The sequence below is a fragment of the Cyprinus carpio genome, chromosome A18 (genome assembly GCF_018340385.1).
Source record: "Cyprinus carpio isolate SPL01 chromosome A18, ASM1834038v1, whole genome shotgun sequence".
Classification (NCBI taxonomy): Eukaryota; Metazoa; Chordata; class Actinopteri; order Cypriniformes; family Cyprinidae; genus Cyprinus; species Cyprinus carpio.
The window spans coordinates 25,850,383-25,870,702 of record NC_056589.1 but is presented as its reverse complement, the minus strand read 5'-3'; the positions used below and the strand labels follow the sequence as shown (position 1 = coordinate 25,870,702).

Sequence of the window (20,320 nt, the reverse complement as noted above, 5' to 3'; positions counted from 1 at the left end):
GCTTGTGTACTTTGTAACTGTGTGTGTGTGTGTGTGTGTGTGTGTGTGTGTGTGTGTGTGTGTGTGTGTGTGTATTAATTTCCAACCAGTGCTGGATTTTAAAAATAGGTCAAAATAATTGAAACAATATTATATTGCTGCACCCAAACTGTTTAATAGTTTGACCGATGTGGCCTGTATCACATGAAATGCTGTACTGAAATAATAGTTAGTTTGCTATTTATTAATTGTTAACCACTGGTCTAAAATGTATATTACATGAGTTCGTGTAGTTGAAAATGACAATTACTTGGCAAGAAAGGAACATGTATGAAGTCTGGAATCCACGTTACAATGCATGATATTAATTTGGCCCTCTGCACATTTGTCCCCTTTGAGGCTCTTCAAAAAAGCCTAGATTTGCCGCTGAGACAGAGAGTGAGCAGAGGGCACCTGAGACCTCCCTGGAGCCTGGAGGTCCTTATTAAATCAGCAGCCTCCCAGCGCGCTGCAGCGCCTCAGATCCGCCGGCAGGGGTCAGAGGTGAGGCGGCGTGTGCTCGGGCCTGTCACTCATCAGACCGCAGAAGCAGCAGAAATGATCGCACTGGACCCCGGAAGTGTGTGTGACCCTCATCATTATTTCCAACGCATGAAACCCTTTAAACAGCTTGAGATATGAAATGATCTGTTTCTGTCTGCCCATCGCTCATCTGAGAATCACATCTGGTGGCTAGAATCTCATTTTGGAGGCGGTAAGCGAAAGACAAAGCTCTGTATTTCGATAAAGAAAGTGAATCGAGATGATGTTTGCATGGCTGCGATTCATCCGCCGATTTAAATGTGTTTATAACGAGACTGTCAGAATAAGTAAACACTTTCCTGCTAATATATCAGTTTTAATAAAGTCAGGTTGAAAATGTAATAATCAAGCGGCCGAATTAGATAAAGGGTGTGACGGGGGAGTAATCTTAGAGAAATAAACAAATATATCTGTGTTGTTATGATGGTTGCTACAAAATAACAACAAATAGTCAAGAGTATGAGTATGCCTGTTTATTATTTTTATAAATCTGATATCAAAACACATCTCCTCATGTAATATTTATTAATGCGTTGCTCTTTTAAACGTGAATATTTTGATATCAGGGCAGATTTTGATTCAAGTGCAGCTGACTGAGGGAGACTGTTGGGTTTTAGCAGTTTAGAAATCAACCACAGCATAGCATTATCTGATCTGAGGTTTATACATCTGATAAATAAGCGTCTTTTCAAAGTAACTTTACTTATGAAGGACTTAAAACCTGAAAATGGCATTATGTCATCATTTACTCACCCTTATATTACTTTTTTTTTTTATTCTGAACACAAAAGCTAGGATGAATGTCAAGATTTTTCAGTCATTATTTAGTGTAACGTGTAAAAATTGTGTCATTTGAGTTGTGTACATAACTATATTCATTCAGCTCTGAAGAATTCAGTATGAACACAGCATATATTTCATGACCCTGGGTTAAACACAATGTTTTTCAAATTCTAAGAGTGAGACATTGCATAACCTGGTGTTAAAAGTCACTAAACAAAAATTAATATCATGCATTGTAAAATCCACGTTACCTCTGCACATTTGGCCCCTTTGAGGCTCTTCAAAAAAGCCTAGACATAACCCAGTGTTAAAAGTCACTAAACAAAAATTAATATCATGCATTGTAACATAACAAACTGTCGTTATATTTCAATATTGAAATTAATATAGCTGTAGAAAGTTATTTGCAAGAAAGGCTCAGAAATAGTTAGATTAGAAGATATAATTAGACCATTATTCTATTTAACTATGAGATATAGCTGAGCCTGTGTGTTGTTTTAGGGTTCAGAATTCACTTTGTAAAATATAGAGCATGTTTAAATATATATATATATATATATTTAAATGATTATTAGAGATGATTTTGTGTAAGGCTGAAAATAAGGCTCCTTCTGCATTGCCCCGCTTACTGACACACTTTCCTTTCTTGCCGCGGGTTATAATCACTTATCCTATGATTCTGTTTCTGTGTGTGTCCTCTACAGGGTCCAAACTGTAGATGCCTTTGAGTTCAAACCCGACAGGGTTCGAGAGGATGTCATTGTGAGGGACGCTCCGCGTGGTGAGTCCTTAGCACTTGCTGAGAAAAGCATCACTTGAACAAACCCCTCGCACAATATTAAACTTCAGTTTGTCAGAAAAGCAAAAGCACGCAGGTGAGCATCTACTGTAAAGAATCAGTCTGTTTTCTACTTCAGAATGAGTGGAGATTGTCATTTTTGGCACTGACCATTCGCGTCTCTCTTTTAGGCTGTTTGGCCTTTTGTTTTGGAAGCGATTTGCATCTCAAAAGTATTTATGTAAATGAGATGCTAAGTTTGAGCCCAAGCCTTGTTTCTTTAACAAAGGACACCAGATTAGCAGTGACGTTCAAGTGATACCAGGATAGAAACTGGTTACCATAGCACTATAAGAGAGCTTCATTTTGAAGCTGGCACACTGAAACTTTAATTACAAAAATACGATTTTCACTGTTTTTGTGTCTGCTTTTTGGGGTTGGATTTGGGAATTTAAGATATTTAGTGGGTTATTATATCATTTAGATAAAAGCACATGCTTGATTAAAAGTACGCTATTCAAAAGTTTGAGGTTGGTAAGATTTTTTTAATGTTTCGAAAGAAGTCTCTTTTGCTCACTAAGGCTGTGATTATTCGATGAAACTTACAATAAAATTGTGGAATATAATTCCAACAGTTTTATATTTGAATATGTTTTAAAATGTAATTGATTACTGTGAAGCAAAGCTGAATTTCAGCATCATTACTCCAGTCTTTCAGTGTCACATGATCCTTCAGAAATCATTCTGATACAGGGTTATTATAGTTAACTAAAACTAAAACCATGGGAAAAAAATTGTTACTTAAAGGGATAGTTCACCCAAAAATTAAAATTCTGTCATTAATAATTCACTCTCATGACGTTCAAAACCCATAAGACCTTCGTTCATCTTCTGAACGCAAATTAATGTTTTTGGTGAAATCCGAGAGCTTTCTGACCCTCCATAGACAGCAATGCAACTGAAACGTTCCCAGGCCCAGAAAGGTAGTAAGAGCATCGTTAAAATAGCCCACGTGACATCAGTGGTTCATCCGAAATTTTATGAAGCTTCGAGAAGCAGTTAAACTTGACATACTAAAATAATGATAAAAATAAAAAACTATCTAGACATAATATTATTATTAAAAATGAGAAAAACACTCAGCAAATTTAGTTAACTTAACTTAAAATGAAAATGGAAAATACAAAAATTAATCTAATTCCAAATATTAATAGTCTTAGTAATTATCAACAATCACATTTACGCGTTTGGCAGATGCATTCATCAAATGCGGCTTGCGTTGCATTGAAGAATGTAAATTATATCGATTCATGCATTCCCTGGAAATCAAACCCATGATGCTGGAGTTGCTACTCAAAGTTGTAAATAAAACAAAGATTATTGGGGTACGTTTTACAAGAAAACACAGTTTGAGTTATTTACTTGACACGTTTTATTTAATGTGTTACTTGTAATTGTGAGATTTATGAGCAATGTTCGAGTGGAAATTGTCAAAATGCCACTATTTATTCACTGTAGCGCCATGTATTGCTTTCCAATGCTTATACAGTACAATTATAGACAGGCATGTGAATCAGGGTTATGTCCGGCTGGAATGGCGATCCAATGGGAGTCTTGCTTGTCCTGCTCACCCCTCTCTCTCTCTTTGCAGGTGAGAATGCAGTCTTCAGGACACCGGTTGAGGGATGTGGAGCAGCACCAGCCCCTGCTCAGCGCAGGGGAGGAGGAGGTGGCGGCCAGCCGTATCTGGTTCATCCAGGACAGCTGCGGGATGGTGTGCGCCTTCATGACCTGGTTTCTGGTTATGTACGCAGAGTTTGTGGTGAACTTTGTCATGCTGCTCCCCTCCAAAAGCTTCTGGTACTCTCTCATCAACGGCGTGGCGTTTAACTTCCTGGCTGTGCTGGCGCTGACGTCGCACCTTCGAACCATGCTGACGGATCCGGTAAGAAAGGACTGTAATTTTGATTAAATGTGGTAGTGAAGATTTTGTGATGGGTGTTATTGATGTGAAGTGCATTGTTTTTATCAGGGAGCCGTTCCCAAAGGTAACGCCACTAAAGAATACATGGAGAGTCTGCAGCTGAAGCCAGGAGAGGTCATCTACAAGTGTCCGAAATGCTGCAGCATTAAACCAGAGAGGGCACACCATTGCAGGTAAGTCTTACATCTGAGTTATGACTGGCAAAGCTTTTGCTAACAGTGTTTTTATCTGTACATGGCCACATTCTACATGTTTGTTGCATTTTAAAATGTCAGACCAGGTTTCTTGAACTAAAAACAATATTTATGTCATTTTTTTTCACCCTCTTTTTACAGGATTTTACTGCTACTACTGTATCTTTTTGCACCTTATTGTATTTGGAATGAATAAAAAGCTCCCTGTCAAGTTACTAAATACCACATTGATATGTAAACACATATTGATAAATACAGATTTATATGTAAACGTGGGTTGTCATATCTTAGTGTGATCTTAAAAATACATTAGAGTTATGAAATGGTGTTGCAATTTCAAGTGACTGTTTACTAATGTAATGGATTATGAAATGTCATTTATTTCCGTGATCAAAGATGAATTTTCAGCATCATTACTCCAGTCTTCAGTGTCACATGATCCTTCAGAAATCATTCTGATATGCTGATTTGCTCAAGAACCATTTCATATTATTATCAATTTTGGAAACAGTTGTAATCTTTAGTATTTTTGTGGAAACTGTGAACAGAAATTTCAAAAGAACAGCATTTAACTGAAATGGAAATCTTTTGTAACATTGTAAATGTCTGTACTGTCACTAATGATCAATTTAATTCCTTTTTGAAGAATAAAAGTATTTATTATTCTGTTTTAAAAAAAAAAATCTAGTAGTGTATAGTTGATTAAGGAGGGATTTTTTTAATTTCAAAAGAGCCAGAAAAATCCAGTTTTACGTTATATATCCCCTTTAAATCAAAGCCAAGCATCAGTGACTCGTAGACGTTTCTCGTCTTGTTTTCTAAATGCTATGGTCTTTTCTCCTCTTTTGTTTGTTGTAGTATCTGTAAGAGATGCATCAAGAAGATGGATCACCACTGTCCTTGGGTCAACAACTGTGTGGGCGAGAACAATCAGCGATTCTTTGTGCTCTTCACTGTGAGTGTGTCTGAGACTGCTGTCGCTTCTTTTTCAGTATTTGATGGTGGAATCGCTAACCTTCAGTATGTTTTTTTTTCTTCTTCTCAGATGTACATAGCCTCCATTTCATTGCATGCGCTGTGTCTCAGCGCTTTCCACTTCTTCACCTGTGTCAAAGTCCAGTGGAATGGTGGGTAACAGACATTTGAGATTGGCACTCCATTACTGAAGGACAGATGATATCATGTCATATGAAGTCAAGAGCAATATATTGACATTCAGTGTGCTGAATGCCCCGCCCCTCTTCATTTATTAGGCAAATGATGGTTATGAAGTGGTGGTCTAATAAATCTGTTAAGCACTGTATATGCATCCTGTATATGTATTCTTTCTAATTGAGTTTTTAGGTTCATGCATTTTATATAAAATACTACATAATTATAAAACAATAGCATGTATAATATTTATTTATTACATTTTCAATGAATTAATTAATAAATTATTAATCTTTTTATATATATATATATATATATATATATATATATATATATATATATATATATATATATATATATATATATATATATATATATATATATTATTTATTTATTTACATTTTTATAATTGGCTTTAAGAAAGTATTTAATATTTTTCATTTTTTAAATTATATTATATTAATAATAATTTTTATAATTAATATTTACAATTAATATATGTTTATAATTGGCCTTTTTTGCATGTCACTAAGTTTGTGTTTCATTCTTTTTAATGCTTTTAATGATTTTTCCACTGGAATGAGATGCTATAGTGCAGTCTTTACTATTGTTCTTTTATTCCTCATACAAAGCACTTGAGAATTTGATGTCCAGCATTGTTTTTGACAGCATCATCTCATCTGTGTTGTTCTCATCTGTTCTGTAGAGTGTAGTGATTTCTCTCCACCTGTGGCGGTCTTGCTGATGATTTTCCTGTGTCTGGAGGCACTGCTGTTTCTCACCTTCACTGCTGTCATGTTCGGCACTCAGATTCACTCCATCTGTAATGATGAGACAGTAAGTCGACTTCCACAAACCTCCAGTAGTCCTCTGACCTGGTTACTACCGTTACTTCTGATGGAACTGAACTTTTACAGCCTTGCAGTGGATTATAATAAATAAAAATTTAAAAAACCTGCAGAATTATTTATATTAATATATTAAATATGTATATATTCAATTATTTTATTTTTATTGTATTAATCATAAAAATAAAAGATTGTATACTATATAATAAATAAAACAAATATATCATTTTATGCCACAATATGTCTCAGATCTTTGCTGAAATTTAGTTGTACATTATATTAATATATTATGTATGTGTATAATAAAATATTATTTTATTATATTAATCAAAAATATAATATTATATGTATGAAGCAGTAAAAAGAAGACTTTTCATTGTATGCCACTATTTCTCAAATTCATGCCATTTGAGTTCTAATTTATTTATCAATATATTGTATATGTATATAATAAGATATTATTTTATTTTATTATATTAATCAAAAAATAAAAAAATATTTTATGTAAAAATAAAGCAGTGTATATATATATATATATATATATATATATTTATATATATATATATATTTATTCTATATTATTCTATATTATTTCGCAGATCTAAGTTAAAATTTGCTAAATTAAAGTTCTAATTTATTAATATTAATATATGTATATAATAAAATATTACTTTTTTTTTATATTAATCATAAAAAAAAATACAAATATTTTATGTATAATAAACCAGTGAAAAGAAGATATTTGCTACATTTGTTGTGTAACAATGGGCTGACTGTACTAGCATTAACTTTTTATTTCTCGCACAGGAAATCGAGCGACTGAAGAACGAGAAGCCCACGTGGGAGCGGCGGGTGCGATGGGACGGGATGAAGGCTGTTTTCGGCGGGCCGCCCTCTCTGCTCTGGTTCAACCCTTTTGCTGGACTCCGCCTTCAGGTTCTGATGGTTCGTGCCCGGAAGAACGGGGCCGAGTTCTCTGTCTGAGTGAAGAATGCTGTCTGCCTTCATGCCTATTACCCCCCTCACATAGGACATAGGACTCCTTCCTTTAATGCTGAAGCAGGTTTGGATGTACTACGGTGAAAACCTGTGAAATAACTGATGTCGCCCCTGGAACAATGAGGCTACGTCTCGATACAGCCTGTCTGTGTCCACACATTATTACCTCGTGAGGCGGATCATATTTGTTATGCTCATATTGTCTTCATGAACATTCATTTTGATTTGCTTTTGGTTTATTTTTGTTGTTCAGAAATTTACAAAACATTTTAAAAGGTGTCAACATTCGTAATCCAGCCTGAAGAAATTGCATTTAGAGCTACCGTGTGACAAAAATAATGGTTAACGTGATGGTTGTTTAAAGAAATAGATCATAAACCAAACTGAAATTCGCAGAGGAATGTGTTTTTGCCAAAAAAAAAAAAATTTCTTTGGTGAAACTCTCAAAAACTTTCAGGAAATGTCCAGGTAGTCAGATCAAAATCAAAATAAGAAATTATTAAATATATTTCTATTTTTCTTCGCCTATTCCTATTTTATTTACAGTGAAAGGAAATGTTTTATTTGCATTATTGTAATTAAAAATAAAAGGTAATCTATTATTTAAAATGTTAGGTATTTATACATCATTTGTACTGAATTTAATTTATACTGATTTTATTTTTAAATTACTTTATTATAATAATGACATTGACTTTTTTCACACTACAGTAATGAGGATTTAAGTTGCTTAATTATACAAAAAATAATGCACAAAAAAATCTTAATTGCAGATAAAATGAGCTTTCTTTTCTTTATTTAAAATATAATTTCTAGTTTTTTCTTTTGATTTTAGTTTGAAATACGAACTGGACATTTCCTTGTGAGATTCACTTTCTTAGGTGTTAAGAGCTTGCGGCTGGTTTAGTCACTTTGTCTTTAGCGCATAACCTAAATGATAAAGTCATTTTATGTATTAGTATTGTAGGGATAATAATAGCCTCGTTCTGTAGTCTGGAAATTAATGCCAATCCCACAAAGAGCTTGAATGGACGGTGTGACTATATATAATTCTCACATTGACCTTAAGCTGCTCGGTGAGATAAATAAAGACAAATCACATTACAGCACACATAATTAAAGTATGTAGGCCCACGGCTGAGCCAGGAACTCTAATGAACGTGTAGATTACAATTGTAACACATGGCAGTACAATGAGCTGATGTGGACGGGCGTAGCGAGCTCGTCAATATGCTGCACAATTCACGAGGCTGACTATCACTTCGTGTTTTATACTGTGTTTCTCTTCTTCACTTTTACCTTTAGCTTAGAGAATCGCTTCATGGTGACCACTAAGTTTTCCTTTTGGAAAATATTTTCATCATATAAAGCTGGAACTGGTTTGAAAGGGGTTCACGCGACGTGTGTGTTGCTGTGATTTTCAAGGGAATCTCACAAAATCTGTCAAGAACATCTTTGTCATATTTGACCCCCAAATGAAATAAAAAACAAGAAATTATATTTTGCATAAAGACAATCAAACCTATTTTAGCCGCCCCCAAAAAAGCCCCCCCCCCAAAAAATTAAACAATATATATATATATATATATATATATATATATATATATATATATATATAATATATATATATATCAAATTAAAATTATATATAGTATATAATAAAAATTTGCTTTGTATAAAATATAACCAAATAATAAATTATATTATTTAAAAGTTAATTTATAAAAAAGTGAATTTCATTCACTCCTGGTAATTTTTGCTGATTAATTATGAAAAATTTTCGGTTATCAAATATAAAAATCATCAATCATTCAGTTATTTTTAATACTTAAATGAGAATAATGTCACAATGCCATAAATCCTGATGTTCCTAAATATAGACTTCTTTATGTAATATATAATTTCCTTTTTTTGTGAAAATATTGTGTGTGAAAATATGTCCTGGATATGTTTTTGACTGGCTTAGTGAGATCGCCTTGCTGTATGATCAGAACATGTTTTTACTTTAAGAATATATTTAAAAAATCAAGAAAAATACTGGCAGTACATTATATCACAGCACTAAAAGGCTTTTAAGAGGCTTTGAAAACCACTCCATTTGCCAAGCAGAACAGATGTGTGTTAATGCTCTCGGATATTATGTTTACAATATTTGATTATGTACTGATGCTTTGGTTCTGGTATATCACAGCCATTCAGTGTAAAAGATGAAGCCAACTGCATTAAAGCACAAAAGACTAGAGATAAACGGATATTGAAAATTTGAGCCAGTCTGACATTTGATTCTTCGATTAATGATTCTAGATTGAGTAAAACTACAGAACTAGTAAGACGTATGTTACTCTGCCATTAAAAGCAGTGTAATTCCAGCATTTTATGTATGTTACAATGAGTTTGTATGCCAATTTTGTTATTCGTTGTTAATGTAATGACTCTCATTTGTCAATGCAACTTTGTTTTACACTTTCCCTTCTCATTATGACTGGCTTTTCATTCAAACCATCAGAACAATGCAGACGGTTCATGCAGTGTAACTCAGATTGAACTGCAATGGCTTGGTGGTGTAGCTTATTTTTACTTTAAAGAAGCGTTTTGAGTCTTTCTAAACAAGTCTATGAGTTATTCATTTTCTGTAAAGGGAATATGTACAATATGCAGACGATCATCCTGAAGATCATGTTTTGAATTTGATATGAAAGGACTTGCCTTTTATCAGCACATCACTAAGAATGTATCTCATGCTTTTTATACCTTGTGTTAATTGGGTAGAAATGGGACCATTTTCTTTGCATTAGAATAGTTTTGCATTCTCTAATATTATTACTACTGCAACAGTATTTGCCTGACCTCAACTCTATTTTTAAAACAAGCTTAAGTGATTTTAGATGATACCTGACTGTAAAACTGATTTTAAAGAGGGATGTTTGCTCTTAAATGACCTTCGTTAACCTCAGAAGAATAGCATTAGGGAATAAACTATTACAAATGTTATTTCTTGGTGGTTCTGATAGATTCAGCCTGATTGTATCAACAAAATCTGGAAACTTTGTCTCCAACTTCCACCTTTCCCCCACATTAGACCTTGACAGTGCTGCAGATTTCAGGGTCATTTGCTGAACACTTCTCAAAGCTTCGAGCTCCTTTTAGCAGGGTCTGAACTTGGAAATGTTGGAAACAGGGTGTACAGCCACAAAGATGATGAAATTATGTCTGGTATAAATGGTGTAGACAAATATTGTTCTGATACTTTCAGGTGTCATGACGTTATGATGTTCTTTTACATAATAAAGTCATTAGATTTAAAAGCTGTTAAAGCCTAAAGTGTGAACCTGATTTTTTTTTTCTTATGCTCACCAAAGATTTACATTTATTTAAACAATATATAGTATAATAATAATAGAGCTGTATTGTGAAATATTACAATTTAAGAGACCTGTTTTCTGTGTGAATATATTTTAAAATGTCATTTATTATTGTGGCGTAAAACTGAATTTCCAGCATCATTCCTTCAGTCTTCAGGATCCTTCAGAAATCATTCTAATATGCTGATTAAGCACTCAAGAAACATTTATTAAAGCGGAAAACAATTGTGCTGCTTAATATTTGTTGAAAACATTTTTTATGATTCTTTGATTAATACAATGTTCAAAAGAACAGCCTTTATTTGAAATAGAATTATTTTGTAACACGTTGAATGTTTTTATTGTCATTTTTGCTCATTTTAAATTGAATGCGTCCTTGCTGAAAAAAAAAAAACTAAATAAATAAAAAAAATAATTTCTTAAAAAAAATAAAACACTGACCCCAAAATCACAAGAAAACATTTTTTATGAAATTTTATAGTTAATAAATTAATGGAAATCAAGCTGTGGAATTTGAAGATAATATGAATATTTCATTGGCAATAAATTGCTCAGTGTTATTTTACAGTAACATAAGACGTTAACACACTGGGGAAAAAATATTCAATTAATCGGTCAAAAGGTGTGTGAAGTCAGTGTACTTTTTAACAAACATTTATTCTGAACTAGTTTGTGTAAGATTGGTCTGGTTTGATCTAGTTTTGTTTCCTGTTTGGCTTGGTACAACCCAGCTGCCCTGAATCATTTTAAAATCAGAAGAAAATAATTCATAAATTCACATAAATTAGAGTTATTTCAAAACCTTGAAGTTTATTTTTTTGATACAGATATAGTCAATGAAAAATCACATATAACAAATATTGTTTAAACTCTGAAAACGGTCCAAAAGAATGCAATGCTTTGAATTTCAAGTAGGGAACATCCAATCACCAGAATGTAATGAACTGTCCATGAGCACTGGAGATATTATATCCTCTTATGTGAGAGTGTCTTCACTTCTGATGTACTCGCCGATATCAGCCTGATGGAAAACCACAATGGACATGGGGTCGACCTTCCGACACTCCTGTGTGGTCTTCGCTGCCACTCCAAAGCCCTGAAAAGAGATGAAGATTGTGAGAGCACCATTCAAGATCACTGAATACTTAAAGATACAGTTCACATAAAAACCTGAATTTGCTTAAAATGTCCTTACCCCTCAGTCCATACAAGATGTAGGTGTTTGTTCATCAGATTTGGAGAAATGTAGCATTCCATCACTAGCTCACCAGTGGATCCTCTGCAGTGAATGGGTGCCGTCAGAATGAGAGTCCAAACAGCTGATAAAAACATCACAATAATCCACAAGTAATCCTCACCACTCCAAACCAGCAAGTGAAGTGTTAACTATTTGTGTGTATATATATATATATATATATATATATATATATATATATATATATATATATATATATATATATATATATATATATATTATATTTTTTTTTTTTTTTTTTTTTTTTTTTTTTAATGTTTCTATTACAAACACACAGCTTTTCACTTCTCAAAACGTTAACTGATGGACTGGAGTGGTGTGGATTACTTGTGGATTATTATGATGTTTTTATCAGCTGTTTGGACTCTCATTCTGACGGCACCCATTCACTGCAGAGGATCCATTGATGAATAAGTGATGGAATGCTACATTTCTGCAAATCTGTTCTAAATCTTGGATGGCATGAAAGGGAATGCATCTCCAGCTAATTTTTATTTTTGAGTGAACTATTTATTTAAAATGACAACTGTTGCTCACCAGCGGTACATCTGCCATTGAATACACCACCACTCCTTGGTACTGTGCTGTGTTTTCTGTGATTCTCCCCAGGCCGGACTTCATGACGTGGTTTCCATACAGGAATGACTGCTCTGAGCCCGGCTTCACCCACACCTTAAACTACAATGCCATACATGAGGGGCATGTTACATTATGAAATATGATATACAATATTCACATAGCCAGTCAAAAGTTTGGACATACTTGATTGTGTCCAAGGTGACTTGATTGAATTTATGTCATGATCTTAAAAAACACTGATCTAAAGGCTTCTGCTCAAAGGCTTAGGTGTATTGTAGACAAATATAAATCATGCCTACGGGTTATTTTTTATTTTTTACAAAATTAAAAAAAAAAATGAGTCACACAAGAAACCAAAAGAGAAAGAGCCAAAAAGTGTCTGTAAATAAATATAAATATAATAAAGTCACGTTTATTTCTATAGTGCTTTACACAATACAGATTGTTTCAAAGCAGCTTCACACTAATAAACAGGAAAATACCAGTGTTAATGTTGGAAAATACATAATCAGAATTAATACGTACCTTAGCATATGGCGCAAGGAAATCGAGAGCCGTGATGTGCAGACGGAACTTCTGTGTTTTCGTGAACTTTCCGAAGCATGTGCCGACAGATACCAGTTTATCTCGGGAGATATTTGTAGCCAGCTTCAAGATTCTTTCACTAAAATGGAGAAGATGACAAAATAAGATTACTATGCAGTTTATTTCAAATTCATATTTACATTAGCATTACATTAAAGACTCAATGAAAGCAACTTTTTATCGTCTGTTCACTTTAATGTCATCTAGTGTACTCCTAATTGTTGATTACATATTGATAAATAAATTAATTTGTAGCAGGTACATGCAATTAAAACAAAACTTTTTTTATGTCTAAAATATCTATAAATTGCTATTAGAAATGAATAGGAAACTTCCACAGGAAATGTTTATGAGACTATATTTAATGTCACAATTAACAGGAATATTAAAAAGCAAAGATAGCAAACAATCTTACCTCATATAATATACTCGATCATTATGAAGTCTGAAGCAGTAAGTCCCATCAGGCCGATCAATAAGAAGTCTGATATTCTCCCCAATGCTAGAAACACAAAAAGTGGGCGTACTTCATGCATCTGGTATTAAAACATACTTTAAGTCATAATTTGAAATAATCTTGGGCTATGTTATGCACATGCAAATCACATCAATGTAAATATTGCCAAATATAATACAAATAACTAGTGCTGTCAAATGATTAATCGCGATTAATCACATCCGAAATAAGTTTTTCTTTACATAATATATAATATATGTATATATATATATATATATATATATATATATATATATATATATATATATACATATATATATATATATAAGGCACACATGCATGTATATATTTAAGAAAAATGTTATGTTTATATATTAAATCTATTTATATATAATATAAAATATAATAATGTAAATGTATATACATGTAAATATTTCCAAAATATATACTGTATGTGTGTGTATTTATATATACATAATAAATAAACAGTACACATACATATATTACATAAACAAAAACTTTTATTTTGGATGCGATTAATCACGATTAATCGTTTGACAGCACTACAAATAACTAAAAATAACACATCATAAACATCATACAATCATTTAATAAAAGCCCTACAACAATATTTCCTAATATTATACAATATATAACAATAAACTGCTTAAATAAATAAACTATACATCTTAAGAGTGTAAGTTAAAATAGTCTAGCTTACGTTTTTCTTACCGAAACATGTCACTTACTATTTAGAGAGTTTCTCAAACATTGTTTTTGTCTCTTCTTCTGTTAACGGACGCATGATGAAAGTAATAATTATATTCTTGCTAAAGAAGCTCAAACAAGCACAGCAGCTCTCGCAGTGTACAAGCCACGTGGGCTCAGTCCGTCGCACACAAGTGACGTCGTGCCGTTTAAATAAAGCTTGTTGTAGGGTTTTGAATCAACGCTTCGATGATGGCTGCCGTAGACGTGGAAGATGAGAGTATCCTGGCCTCGATCTTCAAAGACAGTTTTCCTGAGAACTGGAGCGCGAACCCGGACTTCGCGGCGTATTTGTCGCAGCTGAGCTCGTGCGGTGTGGACGAGTTGAACCGGGAGCCCGAGCGTCTCGCGGAGGAGCGGGCGCAGATTCTGCAGCAGACCCGCGAGCTGGCCTTCACCAACTACAAGACGTTCATCAGGACCGCAGACTGCACGCAGCACATCTACACCGACTTCAGCACGGTGGAGAACTGCCTCTCCAAACTAGTGCACAAGCTCCCCAGCTTCACTGAGAGATGCAGGTTTGTGCTCCGCTCTGTCTGTGTAGGAAATAATCGAGGAACTAACTAGGGTTGCCAGGTTTTACACAACAATTCCGCGTTTCGTGGGGCTCTCCCGTTAAAATCGCGTTCCGAGGGGGCTTTTTTTTGGCGGGGTTCCTCTAGTAAAATTCGCATTCTAGGAGATAAACAATCACGTTATTGGTGTCGCTTGAACCCGCGGCAACAGTGTTAAAGTAGCCCAATTTCGCGGGAAAACCGCGGACTTGGAAACACTGCAGACATTAGTTTGACAGATAATTGATTTGATGTATTTGTTTGTTTTTATCTTATTGAATTTGTTTTATTTTATTTTTTGATTGCGTGAATGGACAACATAGTAGCTATTATAACTTAAAATTAATAATTTTTGATTTATTAATATGTATTAAACTTGTATAACGTTTAACTGATCATTAATGTATTGCACGTTGCGGATGGATTGTTTTGATTCTGATATAGACAGATTTGGTAACCGTGTGATAACTTTGAATTTATTCATATTTTTTAAATTTATTATTTCTTCAAGAAACATACATTTAAAACCCAGTGCTTAAATAAATCTTAATGTAATTTAAAATATTCAGAAAATGTATCTATATTTGAACTGCTGTTCAATTGTTTGGGGTTGGTAAGATTTTAAAAACAGTTTTGAAAAAAGACTCCAGTGTTCAGCAAGACAGCATTTATTTGATCAGAATTACAGTAAAATTATGTAATATTATTACCATTTAAAGTAACTATTTTCTGTTTTAATATATTGTAAAATATAATTTATAACTGTGATGCAATGCTGAATTTTAAGCATCATTACTCCAGTCTTCAATGTCAGATGATCCCGTAGAAATCATTCTAATATGCTGATTTGCTGCTCAACATTTCTTATTATTATCAAAGATGGAAACAGTTGTGCTGCTTCATATTTTTGTGGAAACTAATACTTTTTTTCCCCCCTGAATTTCAAAAGAACAGCAGTTATTTGAAATAGAACTCTTTTGTAACATTATAAATGTCTTTGTAACATTTTATCAATTTAATGCATCCTTGCTGAAAAAAAGTATACCCTTTTTTCTTACAAAAACGGCAGTGTACATACATGCTACGCATTATATAATCCTACTTAATGGCTTATTAATGAAAGTTATCATTATTTGAATTTTTGTAATACTCCAATGAGAAAAAATGCATTGCATCAGAATCCAAGCAAACATATTACAGTGAAGTATTCATTATAAAACATGTTCAGAAATGCTGTAAGAAGCTGGATTCTGTTTTGTCATTTCTTTGGTCAGAGGTTTTATAAAGGAGGCAGAGGAGATCAGCGTCAGCAGGCGTATGAACAGCCTGACACTGAATCGACACACTGAGATCTTGGAGATTCTGGAGATCCCTCAGCTCATGGACACGTGTGTGCGTAACGGATACTACGAGGAGGCGCTGGAGCTTGCTGCTTATGTGAAGAGACTGGAGAAAAAACATTCATCACTTCCTGTCATTCAGGTACATATGATACTGTTCTGCACCAGTTATCACAGTTTTCACTATTACCAGAATACCAGATTTTCTGGAAAATAAGTTGCACTGCATTGTTGAAAGAATAAATGGTATTGGTGTGCAAGTCAGATTTTAATATTACAATCAGAAATAATGCAAAATACTGGTAATAATTCAAGTTGCTCGAATAAATTAGTTACATTCATTATAAACATTTATCATAAACGCCAAACCTAAAAATGTACTATATTGCACTATACGCATATATAGAGGACCAACCCTGCAAAAAAATATTAAGTAATAACTAACGGTAGGAAAAAATGCGATTATAAAAAAAAAAACACAATTCAGTTATTTTTTTAAATTAATTTTAGTCATTCATTTTCCTGTTATTCATTTATTTAAGTTTCTTTGGAGTATACATTGCAGCATTTTTCAGATTCAGATTCCAGAAAATATGGTACATTTGTTGTGCTCTTACTTTTTTTAGTGATAAGACTTGTGTTTTTCACCTGGTGGACTGTAAAAATGTCTGAAAAACAACAAATATTTTATATTAAATAATATTCCTGTTTGTTTTTTAGGGGATTGTGCACGAGGTTCGACTGTCTGCTCAGCTCATGCTGAACCAACTTCTTCAGCAGCTGCGTAGTAATACACAGCTCCCGGTTTGCCTGCGCGTGATCGGATACTTGCGCAGAATGGATGTTTTCACCGAAGCCGAGCTGCGCGTCAAGTTCCTGCAAACCCGTGGAAGTTGGCTGCGATCTATTCTCACCGCCATCCCGGATGAAGACCCTTACTTCCACATTACCAAAACCATCGAAACCTGCCGTGCATCTCTTCGACATCATCACCCAGTATCGCGCCATATTTTCAGACGAGGATCCGTTGCTGCCGCCCGGTGGTCAGGCGTTGAACGAGAGCGCCATCTTTCACGGCTGGGTGGTGCAGCAGGTGGCGCAGTTTTTAGAGACCCTCGATCGGGACCTCCAGCGTGGTGTGGGAAGCCGCTTGGACTCTCTGCTCGGTCAGTGCATGTACTTCGGGCTTTCATTTAGCCGGGTCGGGGCGGATTTCCGTGGCCAGCTCGCTCCCATATTTCAGCAGGTTGCCGTGGACACATTCCGGAAGGCTATTCAGGAAGCGGTGGACAAGTTCCAAGAGGATATGAACTTGTACACACTGATTTCTCTGCCATCCATACTCGGAAGCACCATTCCTCCAGCGGTCCCGAGCACCCAGCCGGGCGCACTGCAGCCCCCCATGAACCTGCTGGATTTCCCACCTCTAGCCTGCTTCCTCAATAACGTCCTGACAGCCTTCAACGACTTACGACTGTGCTGCCCTATTGGACTCGCACAAGAAGTTAGCAGATGTGTTGAGGAAGCCCTTATTAAGGTAATTAATTACATAAATAATATTAGGGGTGCACGATAACTATCGGCCGATAATGAATGTGCATCTCATCAGTAAACGGGCTTCCGTTAGGCTGGATTTATTGAATTTTTATAAAAAAAAAAAAGAAATATTATTACACATTTCATTAGCTGGTTTCTATTTGAATATATTTCAAAACGTAATTTATTCCTGTGATGCAAAGCTGTATTTTCAGCATCATTACTCGAGTCTTCAGTGTCACATGATCCTTCAAAAATCATTCTAATTTGGTGCTTTAAGAAACATTTCTTATTATCGTCATCCTTGCTGAAAACAGTTCTGCTGCCAAATATTTTTGTGCAAACTGACCCATTTTTTTTCACCATTCTTTGACGAACAGAAAGTTCAAAAGAACAGTGTTTATTTAAAACAGAAGTCTTTTGTAGCATTGTAAATGTATTTACTGTCACTTTTGATCCATTTAATGTAAGGAAAAGATGTAGACATGTTTATTTTGCCTCCTTCAACAGTTATTCTCCTGTTTTGACATATTCTTATGTAACAATGTTATTCTGTTCTTAGGTGACCAAGGTGATCCTGGTTTTCCATCGAGCCGAGGAATCTGCCTTCAGTAGCCGTGAACGGGAGTTATTTGTTCAGTTCTGCAGTGCATTTGCTGAAGACATGGTGCCTTTCTTGAACCGATGTTTACAAGTTCTCTTTCCTCCAGCCCAGCTTGCTCTCATGCTAGGTGAATATCCTCAGGATAACATCGAAATTTTTGTCACATTACAAAAATAAAACAGGATGCAAACACCATTTGTCTTGTATTTGTGTTGTAGGCGTCCCTCCAACCCAGGTTTATAAGTATGGTAGTCTCGGCTGCATCAGTGTGAACACAGTCCTGGAGCCGCTGGAGTTTGTTCTGCCCCAGAAGGAGCCCGTGACCTCTGTCCTGGATCTCTGCACTGATCTGAGCAGCCTGACCACAGCTGAATCCGATCCCTCGACTGCAGTCAACCCTGTAACACTTCACGAAGAAAAGCCTGTCTTCGCTGAACACCAAGAGCCTGTGTCAGCACCTGATCCTCATCTTTCTCAAACTGAGAACATTTCTGCTGAAGCGGTCAGTACAGAGCAAACCGACCCGAGCCTAGAGACTGAAATGACCTTTGATGAACAGGACTTGACCGGTCCAGATGATTTGTCCACCACAGATAATAATGGTGAGGAGATGTTATCAAAATAAAAAGCACTACATGCAGTGTATGTTTTTAGGGGTCCTAAAATATTAAGCTTAGTTTTTATAGCAAATAACCATCTGGACAAACTTTTACCAGGGCTTAGCTTGCATTATTTGCAACTTCACTTTTTTTTTTTTTTTTGGTTAATAATGTAATGTATGATGTAATTAAAATGGTATAATATATTTAAGTTGGGAGAAAATTATGTTCTTTGAATCACATGTTTTCTATGAGTTACTATGTTCCCAAAAATTATTGGGACGCACGCTTAAGTCACACTTAAAATGTTTTTGAAACTAGATAATAAATGCCACTTGAGTTTGTATCTTATTAAAAAAGAAAGATGGCACTTTTAAGCAAAACATATGCAACCCTGGAGCACAAAAGCAGTGTTAAGTCGCTGGGGTATATTTGTAACAATAGGCAAAAATACATTGTATGGGTCAGAATTATTGATTTTTCTATTATGCTAAAAATCATTAGGATATTAAGTAAAGATCATGTTCCATGAAGATATTTTGTACATTTCCTACTGTAAATATATCAAAACTTAATTTTTGATTAGTAATATGCATTGCTAAGAACTTAATTTGGACAACTTTAAAGGTGCTTTTCTCAATATTTACATTTTTGTGCATCCTCAGATTTCAGATTTTCAAGTAGTTGTATCTCGGCCAAATATTGTCCTCCTAACAAACTATACATCAATGGAAAGCTTATTTATTCAGCTTTCAGATGATGTACAAATCTAAATTTCGAAAAATCGACCCTTATGACTGGTTTTGTGGTCCAGGGTCACATATTACAAAAAGATGGTGATATGACATACTGTTCAAAATGAAGACAAAATAAATGTTCTGTTTGAGGTTAGTGGAACATATTTATAGTAAATGTGATGACCTAAACCTGTGGTTTCTCTGCTAGAAAACCTGTATGAGTTTGAGAACTTGAGACTTCACACGCATACTAAAAACCACGGACGATTAGTTGGTGAAATGTCATTGCAAAATAATAATAATAATAATGTAGTTCTAAGAAAAGCTTGCACATCATTAGTCTACAGATGCAGCTTATCTAATGCAAGGCATTAAATCTGGGGTAGTTCATCCAATAATAAAAATTGTCATCATTTACTCACTTGTTCCAAAGCTGTGTGAGTTTCTTTATTGTTGAACACAAATAATGAAGAATGTTGGTAACCAAACGGTTCCCAGTAGACATTGACGTCCATAGTGTTTTTTTCCCCACAATATAGAAGTCAATGGCTACCGCCAACTGTTTGTTTACCAACATTCTTTAAAAAAATATTCTTTTGTGCTCAACAGAAGAGACAAACCCACACAGGTTTGGAACAACTT

At 34.6% G+C, this 20,320-nt stretch overlaps 3 protein-coding genes across 3 annotated transcripts; 2 read left to right on the top strand and 1 right to left on the bottom strand.

The window, feature by feature from the left end:
* Positions 1-421: 421 nt before the first annotated feature.
* LOC109109469 (palmitoyltransferase ZDHHC7) lies at positions 422-8,454 on the top strand. Its single transcript, XM_042775656.1, has 8 exons — positions 422-733; positions 2,049-2,125; positions 3,774-4,067; positions 4,155-4,279; positions 5,159-5,255; positions 5,346-5,427; positions 6,159-6,289; positions 7,108-8,454. Exons 3-8 carry the CDS (start codon positions 3,780-3,782, stop codon positions 7,282-7,284), a joined length of 900 nt encoding a protein of 299 aa, XP_042631590.1. The 5' UTR covers positions 422-733; positions 2,049-2,125; positions 3,774-3,779; the 3' UTR covers positions 7,285-8,454.
* Positions 8,455-11,109: 2,655 nt separating this feature from the next.
* LOC109109470 (60S ribosome subunit biogenesis protein NIP7 homolog) lies at positions 11,110-14,421 on the bottom strand. Its single transcript, XM_042775657.1, has 5 exons — positions 14,287-14,421; positions 13,496-13,582; positions 13,021-13,159; positions 12,454-12,594; positions 11,110-11,757 (listed from the first exon to the last, which is right to left on the bottom strand). The coding sequence occupies exons 1-5, from the start codon at positions 14,340-14,342 to the stop codon at positions 11,638-11,640; spliced, it is 543 nt and encodes a 180-aa protein (XP_042631591.1). The 5' UTR covers positions 14,343-14,421; the 3' UTR covers positions 11,110-11,637.
* A 73-nt stretch (positions 14,422-14,494) lies between these two features.
* LOC109108946 (conserved oligomeric Golgi complex subunit 8-like) lies at positions 14,495-19,455 on the top strand. The gene is given in 6 exon segments (XM_019122067.2): positions 14,495-14,826; positions 16,137-16,344; positions 16,923-17,173; positions 17,175-17,739; positions 18,301-18,469; positions 18,561-19,455. Coding segments are annotated over 6 exon segments (1,932 nt in total). The 3' UTR covers positions 18,968-19,455.
* The last annotated feature ends 865 nt before the right edge of the window (positions 19,456-20,320 follow it).